This window comes from Pleurodeles waltl, chromosome 8 (genome assembly GCF_031143425.1).
Source record: "Pleurodeles waltl isolate 20211129_DDA chromosome 8, aPleWal1.hap1.20221129, whole genome shotgun sequence".
Classification (NCBI taxonomy): Eukaryota; Metazoa; Chordata; class Amphibia; order Caudata; family Salamandridae; genus Pleurodeles; species Pleurodeles waltl.
Window position 1 is genome coordinate 1,236,887,977 of NC_090447.1, and position 18,706 is coordinate 1,236,906,682.

Here is an 18,706-nt window from a genome sequence, read left to right on the forward strand (position 1 = left end):
TCTCACATTATTATTGCTGATGTCAACCTCTAATTCATCAGCCAAATCCTCTAATTTATCATGTGCTTCACTTGCGCATGTTGCGGCTTCTTTAATCAAATATTTCATTTCATCAACGTAATAAAGTGAATATGTTATTTAAATCAATATTCCCTTGCAGCATTTCACCAAATTCAATTTTCAGCTACCATTGTCTGTACAGGTGTGGCAGACTGAACTTGAGCTTCGGTTTGCACCTTTTTGCTCACACCGGGCATTACTGTTGTTATTGTCTCACTCTGTGCACTTGGTACCACTACTGTAGTAGCCACTGCAGTACTATATCCCCAGCTCCTAGATCTGGTGCTACATTAGTTGGAACTGTGTCTTCTGCAGTGTCTGTATACAGAGGAGGCCTCAAATTCAAACGTTCCTCTAGACATTTTTCATCATCATCAGAATCATCTGCCTACTTTTATTTCTTTTTTTGTTTTAGTTTTATCCTGTTCCTCTTTTTCAGTAACTGTTAGAAATGTGGTCTTTGGTTGACAGTCAGGTTACCCCCTGTTCAAGCAAGGACCCTCACTCTAGTCAGGGTAAAAGAGAATCACCCTCATCTAACCCCTGTTTACACCCTTGGTAGCTTGACAGAGCAGTAGGTGTAAAGTATTTGTACTAACACACACAGTAACTTAATGAAAACACTACAAAATGACACAACACCAGTTTAGAAAATAGGAAATAGGAAATATGTATCTTAACAAAACAAGACCAAAACGACAAAAATCTGACATACACAAGTCAAGTTATGATTTTTTAAAGATTAAACTCAAAAATAGCGCTTAGAAACACAGAATGCTTCGATGAGGTGTTAACATGGCGTTGTGACGGAGTCGTTCCCAACAAGCCGACACCAGTGGCGCTGGACTCGGAGTCACGTAGACCCCCAAGTACAGTACCTTTGGTGAAGAGTGAAAACAAGTCGATGCGCGAAGTCGGGGATCGCAGCGTCTGTGCGAAACGTTGAATCTGTGCACTTCGAGCGGCGTCAGTCACGATGTGGTGTGGCAACTTCCACGGAGTTGCGGACTTCGGCGGGGCTGCAGCAATGTCAGGCCTGCGAAGGTCATCGCTATCCAGCGAAGATCACGGAGCCGGGCGTCACCGGATTCAGCAGCGGCGGCGGTCCGAAGTCGTCCAAAGTCGATTTCCTTGAATTTCCACCAGCTTTCCTTCTAAGGGCCCAGGGACTGGATAGGGCACCACTTGTCAGAGCAGGAGTCTCTCCAGAGGCTCCAGGTGCTGGCAGGGAGATGTCTTTGCTGTCCCTGAGACTTCAAACAACAGGAGGCAAGCTCTAAATCAAGCCCTTGGAGATCTTCACAAGATGGAAGGCACACAAAGGCAGGGAAGCTCTTCTTTCTCAGCTCTTCAGCTCTTCTCCAGGCAGAGGTTCCTCTTGTTTCCAGAAGTGTTCTACAGTCTATGGTTTTGGGTCCCCTTCTTATACCCAATTTCTACTTTGAAGTAGGCCTACTTCAAAGTAAAGTCTCTTTTGAATGTGAAATCCTGCCTTGCCCAGGCCAGGCCCCAGACACTCACCAGGGGGTCGGAGACTGCATTGTGTGAGGACAGGCACAGCCGTTTCAGGTTTAAGTGACCACTCCTCCCCTCCCTCCTAGCACAGATGGCTCATCAGGAAATGCAGACTACACCCCAGCTCCTTTTGTGTCACTGTCTAGTGTGAGGTGCAACCAGCCCAACTGTCAAACTGACCCAGACAGGGAATCCACAAACAGGCAGAGTCACAGAAATGGTATAAGCAATAAAATGCCCACTTTCTAAAAGTGGCATTTTCGAACACACAATCTTAAAATCAACTTTACTAAAAGATGTATTTTTAAATAGTGAGCTCAGAGACCCCAAACTCCACATATCCATCCGCTCCCAAAGGGAATCTACACTTTAATCAGATTTAAAGGTAGCCCCCATGTTAACCTATGAGAGGGACAGGTCTTGCAACAGTGAAAAATGAATTTAGTAATATTTCACTGTCAGGACATATAAAACGCATTACTATACCTCACCATACCTTAACCATACACTGCACCCTGCCTTTGGGGCTACCAACGGCCTACCTTAGGGGTGCCTTACATATAAGAAAAGGGAAGGTTTGGGCCTGGCAAGTGGGTACACTTGCCAAGTCGAATTTACAGTTAAAACTGCACACACAGACACTGCAATGGAAGGTCTGAGACATGATTACAGAGCTACGTAGGTGGGTGGCACAATCAGTGCTGCAGACCCACTAGTAGCATTTGATTTACAGGCCCTGGCACCACTAGTGCACTTTAACTTGGGAGTTACTAGTAAATCAAATATGCCAATCATGGATAAACCAATCAACCATACAATTTACACAGAGAGCATATGCACTTTAGCACTGGTTAGCAGTGGTAAAGTGCTCAGAGTTCAAAACCCAACAGCAACAGGTCAGAAGAAATAGGAGGCAGGAGGCAAAAAGATTGGGGATGACCCTGCATAAGCAAAAAAAGTCCAACAGTAACTATAGCAGGGAATGTTTTTGTGTTGAACATCCAATCATTTCCTCCCGCCAATGTTTCTCCTGCAGATTCATTTTTCTCGCAAGCCAACGTCTAAAGTGGGTTTTCACCTGCTTTCTTTCTATCTTTTTATGTCTCTATACAGTCCATTTATTAAACCTTAAACTGTGTAGGTCTGCGCGTTGGCTTCACATCATACATAGTTTGTCTCAAGAAATCTAACTTTTTAGTGTTAAAGGTACTCTCTAAGGGAAACTGTCAAACTTCATTGTGTGTGGTGTATTCACTCAATTCTGAAATGCAGGTACACATCTAGGACCCATACTTTCATAGGCTGATGTTACTTCTGCTGGCATTTTCTGGCCCTCCCTAGGTACCATAGTAACCCTAGGCTTGTAAGCAAACTTCCCATTGTTTAATGTGAAAGTGAACCAGAAATAAACTTTTAAAAAACTCAAAATCACAACAAAAGAACTAGGGAACAACAACCAATCACAGCACTCCTCTGTCAACGAGCAACCCATCACAGCACAGCTTTATCATCAACTAACCAGTCAGAGCACTGCTTTGTCGTGATGTCTTGCCAACCCTAGCTGAGCAACCAATCAATACACGACATCTCAGCAAACAGGAAAACAATTACAAAACCACTTTTAAACTAGTAATTCAATAAACCCTTGTCTGTTTGCCCTAGAAAAGAAGTAAAAATCAGTAAATCAAGTAAGACAATTCAGTCGCAACCCAAAACATTTCAGCAACAAGAAAAACAAAAAATGTCAAAATCGTGAATAGAAAAACAGAAAAATGAGTCACAAAAATGCAGAATGCAGCACACATAAAAAGAGGAAAAAACAGGAAGAAATAAAAAAAATTCTCCCCGTTGGGTCAGTCTTACACTGGTTTTTGACCAATTCCCAGGTTTACAAAACCTTGTAAAAATGAGAATGCTCCAAAATCCATGAATGTTGCATGGTAACACCCACGGAAAGGCCTCCCTGATGCAAAGTAAGGCAACTCAGTGACTTGCACTGCGTTCCCTTCTTCCATATCTACAACGCCTTGTAAAGCCACACAAAGTGGCTTTGCATGGCCTTGTAGATATGGGTCAGCAGCCTGCACCATCGCTGTGTCAAAGAAAATGATGCAGTGACGGCACAAGCTCCATGTAATAATGTGTCTTAGATTACAAGGATCTTTATAGATTAGAAACCTATTTAGATAAAGTCCAACCCATGCTTGTCCAGAAGTTATACTGGCAGTTCAGACAGGGCTCTTTGCCCCAATGCACATTCACTAATGACTGGGGGAGTGGGGGCAATGATCTGGGCATGATCTGTCCTGCTTGTGACCAGGCATAAGAAAGAGAGGCACATGTCCTCTTCTTGTGCCAGGCATACAGGAAACCTAGATCCAAATGGCTGGTTGCACTCTGTCGGAACTTAGGCACATTACAGTGTCTAGTGGCATTCAGAATATTGAAAAATGATACACAACAATCGATTTTTTTCGCTGTATCCAGATATCTAATCATGGTTTTGTGTATCCGAAAAAGGTTTGTTTGACTGTTTTATATGCTTAGCCAGGCAATCAACTATTAATCTTGCTTTTTAATTATTTATTCTCTTTTTAAGTGGCATTTTATCATGTTTCTAATTTTACTTGAGCCAAGTGTACTTTTGTGAAGCTTTTATCATGGCACAGTTATGGCATGGGCAGTGCAGGGGCCCCCTGCCACAGCCCCATGGAGCTTTTCATCGTCGGCATAGCAGACAGTGAAAAGCGCGACGGGTGCCATTGCACCCGTCGCACCGCCGCAACACCGCCGGCTCCCAGGTTGCAGCCGACATCCCCGCTGGCCCAGCGGGGATCTCGTAATGGCCACTGCGGGAGTGCGGCCGCATTGGCGGCCGCACGGCGGTTACAACTTGGCGGGCGCGGTTGCCGCCCGCCAATGTTGGAATGAGGGCCTATATCTTGAGATCATATATTGCAACAAATCTGATAACCAAACCAGAATCAATAGAACCGCAAATGAACTACAAATATGAATAATACAACATCACAATAATTCACCAACTGAACTCACAATCATCATCACATAACCAGACAATTCACACATGCAACAGAAAACAATCTTACGAACACATACTTCAATGCGCACTCATACAATCAATACTCCCTATTCATGGTTAGGTTCCAGATCATTCAGGAATACACAGCTTGTCACTTCTTAGGAGTCCACAGCGTCGGAACTCTGGGAAAGTTCCAAAAACTCCTCTCTCCTCGGACAGGGCATTAAAGACTGCAGAATCTTTTGAGTGTGCTCTAGGATTTTTCAGGGTCCTTAGGGTGCTCTCACGGTTCCCTTAGGATGCCCTCATTCTCTACCAAATTTGTGGGAGCAGAAACCCCATAGTCTATGGTACCTCCATTTTGAAACACCCAGAAATTACCTCAGAAGTTCTGCTCCAGCACCCTTGATCTACATATAAGAGAAACCACAATGTTTCACCATCAATCATTAGTAAAGTAAATGGTAAATGGGCCACTCAATAACTAAGTTCCAGATAGGAGGAAAGTTAAATGATTTTATTACAGAATCTCATTAATCAGACAGTACAGAATAATGAATCAAATGTCATAAAGACATAAATGCATAGTACATTGTCAGAAAACAGAAATATTCAGTCCATAAATACAGCACATCATTAATGAATGGACAATTAATCAATCAGTGTTTAAGAAAAAGCTCTGTCTCGTTCAAAAGGAACACTGACATCATCTCTGGAGGAAAAAGATAAGTTTCTTCTAAATCAGACAGAGTCCTGGAGGAATTATAATAGACTCACAAAGGAAACCAACAGCGTTTCTAGTGGAGAAGGGAAAGTCTCTGGCTCACTCCCTTTTATACATATTTGTACATATCTAATGACTTGAAACCGCAAATTCTACATATGTTCACAAATATCACAACATTGACAAGTTACAAATGTAATAAAATACCTTTCACCCCCCTCTACTTGCAAGACCCCATCAGCTCCAGTTGCTGACCGGTGATGCATCACACGTCATGTTTCATTTACTGAACAATATGCATTTTTGCAGTCTCAGAAGCTACAGGCGGAAGAATCGACCTTTAGAATTTGTTGCTTCACATAAACATAGAAAAATGTAATCCACGGCACTTGAGCTTGAGGAAAATAACCAGCTACATCACAGTGTCCTGTGCACTCCGCAATGGCTACAGAAAGCATAAGAACATCTAGGGAGGCATGATTGGGAGGGGAATGAGCAGGAGCGTTTTGTACAGTACATCAGAAACAACATCCATTCTCTGGTGTCTATATAGGAGAATGTGGCACAACTAAAACACGTTAATAAACACACTTCTACATGATTTAGAAAACTTGTTTTAAGTGTAATATTAATTAACCTATTTGGACTAGAATTCATCTTAAAATTCATTAGTGTCCAAAATAATTTGTCACACATTTTAAAAGTCTATCACATCAAAGTACTCAACAAACATCACTCTAGTGCAGTGACTCTTAACTTGGTGCCTGTGGACCCCTACGGGTCTGCAACACCTACTCAGGGGCTCCACGACAGGTAAAAAAGTAAATGATATTAGAAGATTAATAAAGCTTATCTGCATAAAAAAGATAAATGTGAAATTGAAAATGTTAAAACATTCTATAATGTGAAGGAATGTGAAATTGGAAGCTAAAAATAAATTAAGTTGGTATCCTTAGCTTGAGTTATGGGAGGAGCTCAAGGACAGCAAACAGTAAAATGGACAATTGGTGACCTCAAAGCAGTAATATGCACCAACAAAAGTCATCCATTAGCAGTGCAACAAGTAAAGCAATATGCTAGAGCCTATCATATCACTTTGTCTTCTAAAAATAAATACACATTTTGAAATTCTCTAACCTTTCCATTAAAATTTCGATTTTTTGCATATCCTTTGGCTGTGTATTAAACAAAATACATCATAATTTATGTATATATTTAATCTATACTTGTTTCTGTAGTTTTTTTTTAAATTATTTTGAGGTTCAAATTATAGAAGCTGCTTAGGTAGAGGTCCCTGGTTGTCATTCACTGGGGGTCCCAAAAATTCAAAAGTTTAATATCCACTGCTCTAGTGCATACCAGTGTTTCAATAAATTCAAATGCAAAGTGTCTAAACTGAGAAACCCATATCAACAATACAGTTTTCATTAGTAGTGTGAGATTTATTCCACAGTTAATAGTTCTAGATCATACTGTGCCACTCATATCTCCATGTATCTTTGCCATGCCCAATTAGGATAAGATTAACTGCTTTGCTTCCAGTAGTCGATGAGCCCCTCGGAGCAGTCTTACCTGTGCAGAGTGTTGTGGATATATTTAATAAAGCACTATTTGCAGGAGTACATACCTTGGTTCCTAAAATTATTCCTCCCTATAATTGTGTCCAGCTCTATCAGGATGCCATCCCAGAAATGGCTATTTCAATACATTCCCAAAGAACAGGAGCCTGAGTTCCTGCACGCTTGCAGTACCTTCAGCAGTGATCTCATTTGTTGATACCTATTTTATTGAGTCTCACACATGCAATCCAAGATGTTCTTGAGAGTGTTGCCTTTACAGTATAAATTCCTGATACAACTCTTTTTTAAATACATTTGATTTATCTTGAATTAAACTTAAATATTAACACTACTTTCCTTATCCCGTTACATCATATTTGATAAGAATAAAATTAGTGCCCCGCCCCTTGAACTCCCACTATCCTAAAACACCTGGTATCCTCCATTCACAATCTTTGTTTTGAGACATTTTGGAACTCATGGAGTTTCCCAGGTCCCTAATCCTTGCTCTTTCCAATATACCGAAACAGTGTGACCTTATGGCTGCTTTTTTGTTAGGGGTCTAGTTGCTTTTTGCCCAAATGTATGGTGTGTGACTACCTAGTTGTGTTTAGAGACATGTTTCTGCTGCATGTGTTCGGCAGTCTATTTTGCATTGTTTAAAGGACTTTACTTTGCCACTGTAAAACATTTCGCTGGTTTTGCAATAACCGCATCTCACCAGGAGCCAAGGATAAAAGCTTTCCGTTGCCTACCCGGTGTGAAGTCATTGTTGCCAAAGAATGGAGTAATTGGTTATGGGGAGGTGATTATCCTTGGGTTTGCACTAATTCTCTTGGAGGGTATTTTTGGTACAATAAATGGATTGAGCCGGATAGATGATGAGTACCCGAACATGATGCGTTAATTTGAAATGAACGTAGCTATTTAGGATGCTAAGAATAGATTAATCCAACATGACACAAATTAATTGCTAAGTTGCAGAAATATTTTCACATTTTAATTATTTGTCATTTACAGGGAGCTTTAAATCAATTTCTTAAGCAGCTCGAAATGGAAAAGATTAGCCTTGAGAACCAACTGAAAGATTACATTCTTCGAATGGAACAAGAGGCAAAGGTTTGCTACTGCAGAATTGTTTACGTTTTGTAATAGTGCTCATGATTTGTATATTCTAAGTGTCTCCATAGTGGACTGATGAATTTAAAGCCGTCCACGTTTGCTTACCACAATGCGAAATTTGAGTCCATAGTAGAAATTTCCCTGGCTGCCTTCTGTATTTTCAACCAGTTTCAGACTTCTGAGCAGCACCTGAAAATCTATCTAACAGAAAGCAGTAGTGGCTTTTGCTCAAGCCCAGTGATATGAAATGTGGGCATTCTCTCGATGAAGTCGTATTCAATGATTCATCCATTTGTGATTACCTCAGCAGTGCTTGGTGGAATCCGTACCGTCTCTTTCCGAGACTGAGACTGCTAAAATTACTAAATATATTTTTTTCAATTTTATTGAGTTTTACAAAAACTTCAAGAGTTTGACTCACACAGTGCGCATAAAGGCTGTCACATACAGTAGCATAGATTGGGAAGGTCACACACTCTCGGACAGTCTCCTTTAAGTATACACTGTAAAGTCACCTTGCGGACACTATCGACTGCTGCTGAAATTACTATCGGTTGCTGCCATAAGCCTGTTTGTTCTTTCCAATAATGTATTCATTTATTTGGGATTTTATTTAGCACAGATATAACCCGATGCTGTTGGGTCACTTGAAAGGACACCTAGAACTAGTGTGCATAATGAAGCGATTCTCGTTAGCAGTGGTAGGACACATTGTATTATATTGATAGAAACATACGATGTAGACCAGGTGAAGAACATAAGGGGGAGTTGGGGCCAGAGTTGATTCAGTTAAGTAATTTACAATTTTCAGCCACAAAAAGGAATGTATCACAGATTGGCCGAACTATGCAGTGTCGATGCAAGTTTTAATGTTGTCCTTTGTGAAGAAATTTGCTTGGTAGATCCCTTCGTCTACAGTGGCCTCTATAACGAAGTGGGCCTTCCTGAGAACCCGAAAAAAACTACAAAAAAGTGACCTGAAAATATTTCCGTTTCTGTTTGTGGTTTTCATTGTTTTGATCTTCTTTCATATTCTGTCACACTTTTGAATCTTCCTCACTAGATGAGCAATATTTTCTTGAAGACTGCGTTAGCAGAGTGTCAGCAGTGTTTTTCCCATTTCTGCATAAAAGACTTAGGCCATATGTACGAACACATTTTCCCATAGACACACAATGGGTAAAACCCTTTGATACATCTGGCCCTTAATGACTGGTGCTAATAATACTGTTATTTTCCCTATTTTGTCCCCGGAATTTTAACAGAGAACCTTTTTTTAATCACTTCTCATCTTTGATTCTTAGTCATAGTTGTTTTCAGGGTTTCATTCCATGCTGTACATTTCCTTTAGCGGGGAATGTTTTCTGGTGTGCATGAAGAGGGCACTATAAGCTCATTGAAGGTACCTTTGCCAGAACAATCATGGGCTGCTATTTGACCGTTTTTAGGACACATCTTCCATCTGCCTTTTCCGTAGAGCCTGAATAAAAACAATTTAAACAATATAGGTAGGTTAAGGCGTAGTGCAGCTCATCCAGTCTTAGAGGTACGTTATACTGATCAGAGGTTGCACAGGTCGCTTAGCTCAGGGAATTGCTTACCCCTCTGACTGTCTTCACCAATCACCCTCTTGATATCATTTGCTGCCTGGTATGGTCACCTTTTCTACCCAAGCTACACTCTCTTGCATGCAGCAATCAACCTGTGTGCTGTGCTCTTTGCTTAGCCTTTTCTAAAGGTCACCATAAATTGCTGACTGTGCCAATACAGGTGAGATGCAGGACAAATATATTTTTAGAAGAACTGTTCACCTACCCCAAAAGTTCATGCTGCCTTGCTGACAGTTTAGCACCAAGGTAGGTTATGTAGGGTGTGGGGTGCGGAGTAGCTAAAGTCATGGGCATGGGCTAAAGATGACTGGCTAGGCCACCAAGCTGCCAGAACACCCTCCCCTCAAGTCAGCTGGCTGGCCAGGCTGCTGGCTGCTTTCTTCTCACACCTTTGTCTCCAACTTCACCTCTGCTTCAGACTCCATGTATGTTCCATCACAACCGCTGAGGCTGCAGCCTAAGCCAGTTTCGAAAACCATGAGGTGGCGCCTCTTCCACCATTTGCCAGCACAGCACCAGTTTTTGCACTGTGTTTATTGGCTTATGTACCACTTCAACAGAAGAGTTAATATGACATTACCAGCATATCACAGCATTATAAGCTGTTCTATCCAATACCACTAGTAATCAATACAGTACCACACTGTAACATCACAACCAAAATATAAGGTAAAACTTGAGCATACATTCAAAGGTTGTCTGGTATATAAACTCCAGCCATGTTTGCAGAGTCTGTAGGGTCCAACCCCCACTCTGCCAGGCATCTAGGCAGTGAGCTACAGGTCTCTCTGTCAACATTTCTCTGTCTCCATGAATGTTGCCAAGACGGACCCTCAGTCATCTGTGAGAGGTCAGCACCTCGCCTTTCCTCATCTCTCAGGGCTGTCTCCTCCACTAGCACCCAGCGCTCAACCTCCCACTTTCACCTACTATGGGGGTGAGGGCGTCAAGCGATCTCCAGTGCAAGGCAAGGGATCACCTGGCCCACACTAAGGCCAATCCCCAAAATCTAGCACCCCGTCTCCCTCTGCTTTCGGGGTAAGCGAGTCCCAAAAGGCACACCTACAGGCCTGTCTGGGTCAATACGGACTACAGGTCTATCACCTTCTGCCAGAGGCAGGTTATCTTGGGGCAAGACTAGGACATATGTATGAAATTGATGTCTAGCTTGTTACATCAAACACATTTGTTATCTGCCGTTCCCTGCATTGTTTTTAGTCTGTGTGGAATAAGGTATATCATTTGAAGGTATGAACTGGGTATAGCGGAATCTGGTTTTACACAATACGTTATGGCCTTGCTCTAATGCCCTGTCCTACTCCTTGTCATTAAGGTCCCTAGTCAGAAGAGCAACCCACCTCCGCCAAAGCAACTCCAGATTAGTCTGAGTCTGAAATGAGGCTGACTTATAAAGGCAGGAGATCAGTTTGCAGCCATTTCCAAAAGTGAGGACAGTTTGCAAACCTTTGTGAGTTGGCAGCTCAGCCTGTCCCACCTGCCACAACATATGTGTTGCCTGGGTTATTGTTGCACACGTCAGAAATTGTGAGACGGGTGGACCGGCATCTGCCATTAGCATATCCAGAGTTAACAGACTACCCTTGTCAAAACAATCGCTGACTGTAGTCAGGTCCGCAGCCTTCTAAGTGGCTAGCCTCTTTCTAATGAGGAATCCACCAGAGGAGGTGGGGAGGCCGACTAACGGAACACCACTAAGTTTGAGCCATGGTGTGATACAATCCAAAGTTTGGTACTCTAAGATTGCCCTCCTGCATTGAGCATTGAAGGATGCATAAGGAAATTCTATGCTTGCCCCAATCCCATATAAGTTTGCGTACCATGGTGTTCAAAGTCCGAAAGTAGGACCTGGGAATTCAGAGTGGAAGGTTCACAAAAAAAAGTATAGTACTGTAGGCAATATGACCATTTTTGTAAGCACTGTTCTTGCCATTATAAGGAGTTTCAAAGAACTCCAATGCTACTTTGCTGCAAACAAAGCGTTCTCCCAACGTTACCCTCTCTGCTGTTCACATCCCGGTGATAAACCTTGACCCCAGGATATTGTAGCACCTGAGGTTCCCATGAATACCATGGGTACCTGTAGGATATAACTATTGTTTTCACACAATGGGGAGGCGCATGTCTTCTCCCAATTTATGTTCATGCATGTTGCTTCTCCCACAAAGTTCACCATAGAGGCTCCCAAGGGTATTCCTGACTCTGGGTCATGTAAGAAAAGGAGGATATCATCCACGTACAGGGATATGTTATGTAATCTGTTGTGCAGTAGTATGCCCCTACCCAGGCCCTCCGTCCTGAGAATACTAGCAAAAGGCTCAATGGCATCTGCAAACAGCAGAGGGGATAAAGGGAATCCCTACCTGTTACCCGTTCATATCACAGGGACTTCTGAAATATTTTCCCTTGTTTTCACCCTAGCTTGCGCTATGTTGTACAATAGCATGATCCATTTGTCCCATTCAGGGCCTAAAGTCATGCAGCACATCACTGCACGCATAGAGCGCCATTGTAACATATCAAAAGCCTTTTGTAAATCAACTGAGAGAACAACGGTATCAGGGAAGGATTCCTCATCTAGCACTCTGTAGAGGCACCTGATACTTAAGGAATTGTTGCACTGTTGAAAAAAACTATTTTGGTGTATGTGTATCTACTGGGAGAAGTGGGGTTGCAGACGGCTGGTTCGGATATTACTAAGGACCTGATTTAGAGTTTGGCGGAAGTGTTTCTCCGTCACAATGGTGACAGATATCCCATTTGCCAAAATATATATATCTCATTATATCATATGGGATTTATATTTCGGTGGAAGGGATATCTGTCACTGTTGACACAGATTAAACCCTCATTCAACCTCTAAATCAGGACCTAAGTATTTTATAGTCGATATTCAACATCTATAGAAGCCTGCAGGAGGAGGTCTTTTCAGGGTTCTTTCGCGGCTTAGGTAGGGATATCAGTCAAGCTTCTCTGCAGATTTGGGGTAGGGTACCCATCTCCCAGGCCTCTTAATACAGCTCCACCAGATGAGGAGAGATACATACATCTAATAAAACTCAGCCTGAAGGCCGTCTATGCCAGGTTCTTTCCAGTAGCTAGCTCTTTGATAGCTCCTCTCATTTCTTGTTGTGTGATCTGTTGCCTCAGCAGCTGTCGGATGTCGTATAGGGACAGAGGTAGGGCCAACCTGTCCAGGCACCATTCTTTAAAATCGTTCCTAACTAGACTTGCTCCACTATACATGCCCTTATCATGTTCTACAAATATGTCATGTATGTATAAATATAAATATAAATATAAATATGTATGTATAAATATGTATGTATGTTGCACTGTAGCCTCATGAGCTCCTATAGTATGCCAGTCCAGCGGTCCAGGTTAATGAATGATGCTAAAAGCCTCCCTGCTCTACCTACCTCGGAGTGCATCCTAGCATGTACCCATTGTAAGAGAAGAGCCACAACCACTGTGATACCACCATGTGTTGTTACTTTGCCTCCAAGAGAGCTGGCTGCCGGGCCGGTTCTAGCAAGGGGTAGCCTCAAAGCGGGTGAGCTCTGCCTCCAAGGTTTTTTGGACTCCAACCTGTGTGTCCAGAGAGTGCCTCCTGATCACAACTTTAAAAGCTTCCAATACTGTGAAAGTGTGTGGTGTGTGCTGAAATTACTCTCTGGTGGCATATCCCAGAGAATCTCGAAACATAGTGTCATGTAACAGTTAGGGGCGAAGTCTCCATGTAGGGATTAGAGCTACTGTTTTTCTCCAGCCTGATGCAGCAGGAGTGGGTTGTGGTCTGAGCAGGTGTGTGCTAAGTATTTATTCTTTCTGATGGATGCAACTTCCTGTGGATTCCTTACCTTATGAATTCACCCATGCGCCAGCATCCAACGGAAAATCTTCTTCCCAGCTCTCCATGTCGACGAGGACATGACAATTGCACGGCTCCACGCGACTTCCTCTGACGTCACCGTGCCAATAAGAGGTCCTCGCCGGTGTGCTGACGTCAGTTCCCTTTTTTCTGTGCCTTCGATGCTAGCGGTTTTCTCATAGCTCTCGCTACTGTTGGAGGTGTTCCATCTTGTTGCTAGTTTCTATCTGGTTTCTAGTTACAATGTCTCCTCCTAGGAAGTCGGGATTCAAGCCATGTCGAGAGTGCTGAGGTCGCATGTTGGTTACTGACCCTCATGACGATTGCCTTTGGTGTCTGAGCTCTGAGCATGACGTTGAGGAGTGTGTCTCCTGCCAGAGCATGAATCCTAAGGGTCTGAAGGAAAGAGAGGCTAAACTCTTTTTGGCCAAGGTGAAGAAGGGGCATAAGAGCCATCGTAGATCCTCTTCTCATACTTCTTCGAACAGACATAAGAAACGGTGTTGTCATGACTCTCTGCGTTGTTCGTCTCGGAGCCGGTCAAGATCAAGGTCTCCATCTTGATGGCGCCGTGCGACGTGGGAGGTGAGTCCGACAGTGACTCCACAACCTCAGAGCCCTGAGGCTTCGCCGGCATCATCAGTCCTCGAGGTAGTGGCACCTCCGGACAGTTCTCGATTTTTACCTGCTGCTCATGATTCCGATGCGGTGCAACATGGAACTCAGCGGTATCCTGCCTTCCCGGCTCCGGTAGCGGATCAGGCGGCATTTTTGTATGCCTTGTTCTCGATGTTCAATGCTTTGGCCCCGGCTGGTCCCACGGGTCCATTGGCATTTTTGTTGGGCTCCCGTGCTCCATACAAGGCGGCGCCGTTTATGCCATTCTATCTGGCTGAGGGTGCCGGACCAGCGCCGATGATGTCACCTCGAGGCCCTGTGGTTCCCATGACGTCGCCTTCCAGACCTATGGTGCCGATTTAATCGCCCCGTCAGTCGATGCCGATGGTGGAGCCGCAAGTGTCCTCGGCACCGTTGGGATCCCCTCCGGCGCCAGATCCGACTGATGGATTCAACCGAAGCCAACCTTCCTCTCCTGTTCTGCGTCAAGCGTTGAAGCCAGTGTCATCGACGTCGGCCAATTCTATGTCGACGCAGAAGTTAGAGGCCAGACTGAGGTCACGCAGAAAGGCCTTGAGACTCTTAGAAGAGGAAGAGTACCAAAGGCAGTTGTTGGAGGAGGGGGAGATTGTGGAGCCCTTGGGAGAATATCAAGGGCTGGATTCGGCCAGTGGGCTTGACACTTCCCCGGAATGGGACTTGTCTTCACCGGGGGAGTTCACAGAGGAGGCGACCTCCTTTCACACAGTGATTAGAAAGGCAGCAAACTTTTTAGATCTTCCATTGCCTGCTGCAGAGGTTAAGACAAACATTTTAACTGAGGTCCTGCACCCTTCTTCAACTTCTGCGGATCTTTTGCTTCCGTTCAACAATACTCTTACGGAGCCCATATAGAGCTTTGGAGGAAGCCTGTGTTGTTACCTGCTGTTAATAGATCTCTAGCATGAAGGTACAGAGAGGTGCCTGGAGATCCAGGGTTTTTATCGAAACCCCGGAGAGTCTGGTTGTTCAGGCCTCTTGCTCTACACGGTCTGCTCCAGGCTCCTTCCCTGTGATTCCTTTGGACAGGGAATCCAAAAGGATGGAGCAATCCGCAAAGAAAACTTTCTCTTCTTGCAGCGTGGCTCTCAAGGCTGCAAATGTTACCTGTGTTCTTGGTAGATACGTCCATGCCCTGATGGACTCCGCTAGGGCTATGGTTCCTGACCTGCCGCAGGATGTACAAAGACCATTTGGTGAACTTCTATCTGATGCTCAGGCTGCGGCAAAACAAATAATCCAGTCTGGTCTGGATTCCACGGACTCGGTGGCCAGGGCAATGGGTACATCTATTGCTACCAGGAGGCACGCTTGGTTGAGGTCCTCTGGGTTTTCTTCTGATGTACAGACTACTTTATTGGATATGCCCTTTGATGGAGAGAAACTGTTTGGTGATAAAGCGGACTTGGCCCTAAATCGCTTTAAAGATAGTCAGGCCACGGCAAAGTCTTTGGGTCTGCAAGCCTCTTTTGTTACCCCTTTCAGGTCCTTTCGGCGGTTCAGAGGGTTTGGGTGTGGAGCCTTTACCGTGGGAGGCCCCAGTCCACGGTCCAGCAGCCTACCAACCTCCCATATCGATCCTTTAGAGGGGGGGGGAGGGTTCGGACAAGAGGGGCCACCCAGCAGCACCCTGCATCATCCTCTTCCTCTGGAGGACAACAGCAAGGGAAGTAGCCCTAGTTTTCTCCCCTTTATCGACCACACTTCTCCTGTTGGGGGAAGATTACGTCTTTTTCTCCATGAGTGGGAGTTAGTTACATCAAACTCATGGGTTCTAAACATTGTGAGAAAAGGATATGCTCTCCCTTTTCAGACGTTTCCTCCTCCCATCCCTCCCCGTCCCTCGTTTTGCTCAGAAGACCATCTCCTGTTGTTGCAGCAGAAGGTTCAGATCCTATTGTCAAAAGGTGCAGTGGAGTTGGTTCCAGAGCAGGAAAGGGGTCAGGGTTGTTATTCAAGATACTTCCTGATCCCCAAGAAGGACGATCGTTTGAGACCAATTCTAGACCTGGGGATTCTGAATTTGTTCCTCAAACAGGAAAAATTCAAGATGCTGACTCTTGCACAGGTACTCCTGGCGTTGAACAGAGGATTGGATGGTGTCTGTCGAAGTGCAGGATACTTACTTTCATATCCCTATACTCAAGTATCTCTGGTTTGTGGTAGGGTCGCAACACTACCAGTTTGCGGTCCTTCCGTTTGGTCTTACTTTAGCACCTAGAGTCTTCATGAAGGTGATGGCAGTGGTAGCAGCAAGTCTCAGAAGGAAGGGGGTATCTGTATTCCCTTACCTGGACGATTGGTTGATCAAAGCAAAGTCTCCAGAGCTTGTGTTGCATCACTTGAAGATGACAACTCAGTTGTTGTTCAGTCTGGGCTTTTCGATAAATGTACCCAAGTCTCACATGTAGCCCTCTCAACGCCTCCTGTTCATAGGGGCATTACTGGATACTACACTGAATCGGGCCTATCCTCCGCCTCAACGGATTCAAGACATTCAGGCGTTGATTCCAATGTTTCAAAGTGGAGCAGTTGTTTCAGTCCTCAAGGTTTTACGTCTGCTCGGTCTGTTCGCTTCTTGCATTCTGTTGGTCACTCATGCACGTTGGCACATGAGGGCTCTTCAATGGTGCCTCCGCAGGCAGTGGTTTCAGCACAAAGGGGATCTCGAGGAGTCGATAACGATCTCCAGAGACGCTGCAGCGGAGTTACGATGGTGGGCTGTGGACGGCAACCTTTCTCAAGGAAGGCCATTTTCACTGCCACCTCCGGTGGCCACAGTCATGACGGATGCTTCCACTCTAGGCTGGGGAGCTCATCTGGGGGACCTGGAGATCAAGGGTCGTTGGTCTCCAGTGGAACAGACTTTTCATATAAATGTGCATGTGAGAATTGCTGGCGATATTTTTGGTTCTCAAGGCCTTCCTCCCATCCCTTGGCGGTCAGTCAGTTCAGGTCCTGACGGACAACACTACCACAATGTGGCATATAAACAAGCAGGGAGGACTAGGGTTGTATCTTCTCTGCAGAGAATCTCTGCGTCTCTGGTCCTGGCTTCAGGACCATCGGATTTGCTTGATAGCGAATCATCTGGCCGGAGTGCTAACGTACGTGCGGACTCTCTCATTCGACATTTTTCGGCCCATCACGAGTGGCGGCTCAATCCGGATCTGTTCCTGCATATCTTTCAGATGTGGGGTTCTCCAGTGATACATCTGTTTGCCACTCCGGAGAAACGCACTGCCCATCATTCGTCAGCCTCTATTATCCGGCACAAGGAGCTTTGGGGGATGCGTTTCAGATCTCTTGGTGCAACCAGTTGCTTTACGCATTTCCCCCCATACCCTTGATTCCTCGGGTTCTGAGGAAGATTCGCCAAGATCAGGCTCTGGTCATTTTAATAGCCCCGGATTGGCCAAGAAGGGAGTTATACATGGGCCTTCTCCAACTCTTGCTAGGCCCTCTGCTCTGTCTCCCTCTCAGGGCAAACCTCCTCTTGCAGTTGCAGGGGCAGGTTCTACACCCCCACCTCCAGAGCCTTCACCTTCATGCCTGAAGATTGAACAGGGCAATCTGAGTTCCTTTCCTCTCCCACCAGATGTAGTGGATGTTATTTTATCAGCCAGGCAACACTCCACTAAGACCGTTTATGCTGGCAGGTGAGCAAAATTTGTGGTTTTGTGTGGAGGAAGACAAATTGATCCTTTGAAGGCCCACCTCTCCGATATTTTATTATTTGCTTTAGATTTAGCAAAAAAGGGTTGTGCAGTGGCTACAGTTAAGGGTTATTTGGCTGCTCTGTTAGCCTTTCTTTGCCTCCCGAATCAGCCCTCATTGTTTAAATCGCCTATTGTGATTAGGTTTCTGAAGGGTTTAGTTAATAGGTTTCCTCCCACTCCTTTTCATGTGCCTCAGTGGGAACTAAATCTTGCCCATTAAGGTTTCTGGTGCTTAAAACAGTTTTTCTGGTTGATATAACCTCGGCTAGGTGGGTTAGTGAGCTTCAAGCTCTTTCTGTTAAACCCACCTTTACCTTGTTTTTCCTGGATAAATTGGTGTTGAAAACCAGGGCGGCTTTCCTGCCAAAATTTGTCACTCCTTTTCATATAGGGCAGACCATTACCCTTTCATCTTTCTACCCTCCTCCTCACCCCTCGAAGGAGGAAGAGAGGCTCCACTGTTTGAACCCTAAAAGGGTGCTTAGTTTTTATATTGAAAGGCCGAAAGACTTTCGCCTGGAGGACCAGCTGTTCGTGGGGTATATTGGACAGAGGAAGGGCAGAGCAGTTCATAAAAGAACAATCTCCAGGTGGGTCATTCTTTGTATCAAGATTTGCTACTCGTTGGCAAAGAAAGTTCCCCCTGAGGGTATCAGAGCCCATTCCACCAGGGCTAAGTCTGCTGCTTTGGCCCTGGCAAGAGGGTTCCAGTGGTGGACATTTGCAAGGCAGCAACTTGGGTGTCCCTCCACACCTTTGCAAAGCATTACTGCTTGGACTCGGAGGTTCGGAGGGACGGCCATTTTGCGCA

At 44.6% G+C, this 18,706-nt stretch overlaps 1 protein-coding gene across 1 annotated transcript in view; it reads left to right on the forward strand.

Moving 5' to 3' along the window:
* CCDC169 (coiled-coil domain containing 169) overlaps positions 1-18,706 on the forward strand; it is a 180,081-nt gene that overhangs the window by 108,365 nt on the left and 53,010 nt on the right. Inside the window, exon 5 of the mRNA XM_069205525.1 lies at positions 7,919-8,017. Within this exon, the coding sequence (XP_069061626.1) occupies positions 7,919-8,017 (99 nt within the window). The remainder of the gene's footprint in view (positions 1-7,918; positions 8,018-18,706) is intronic.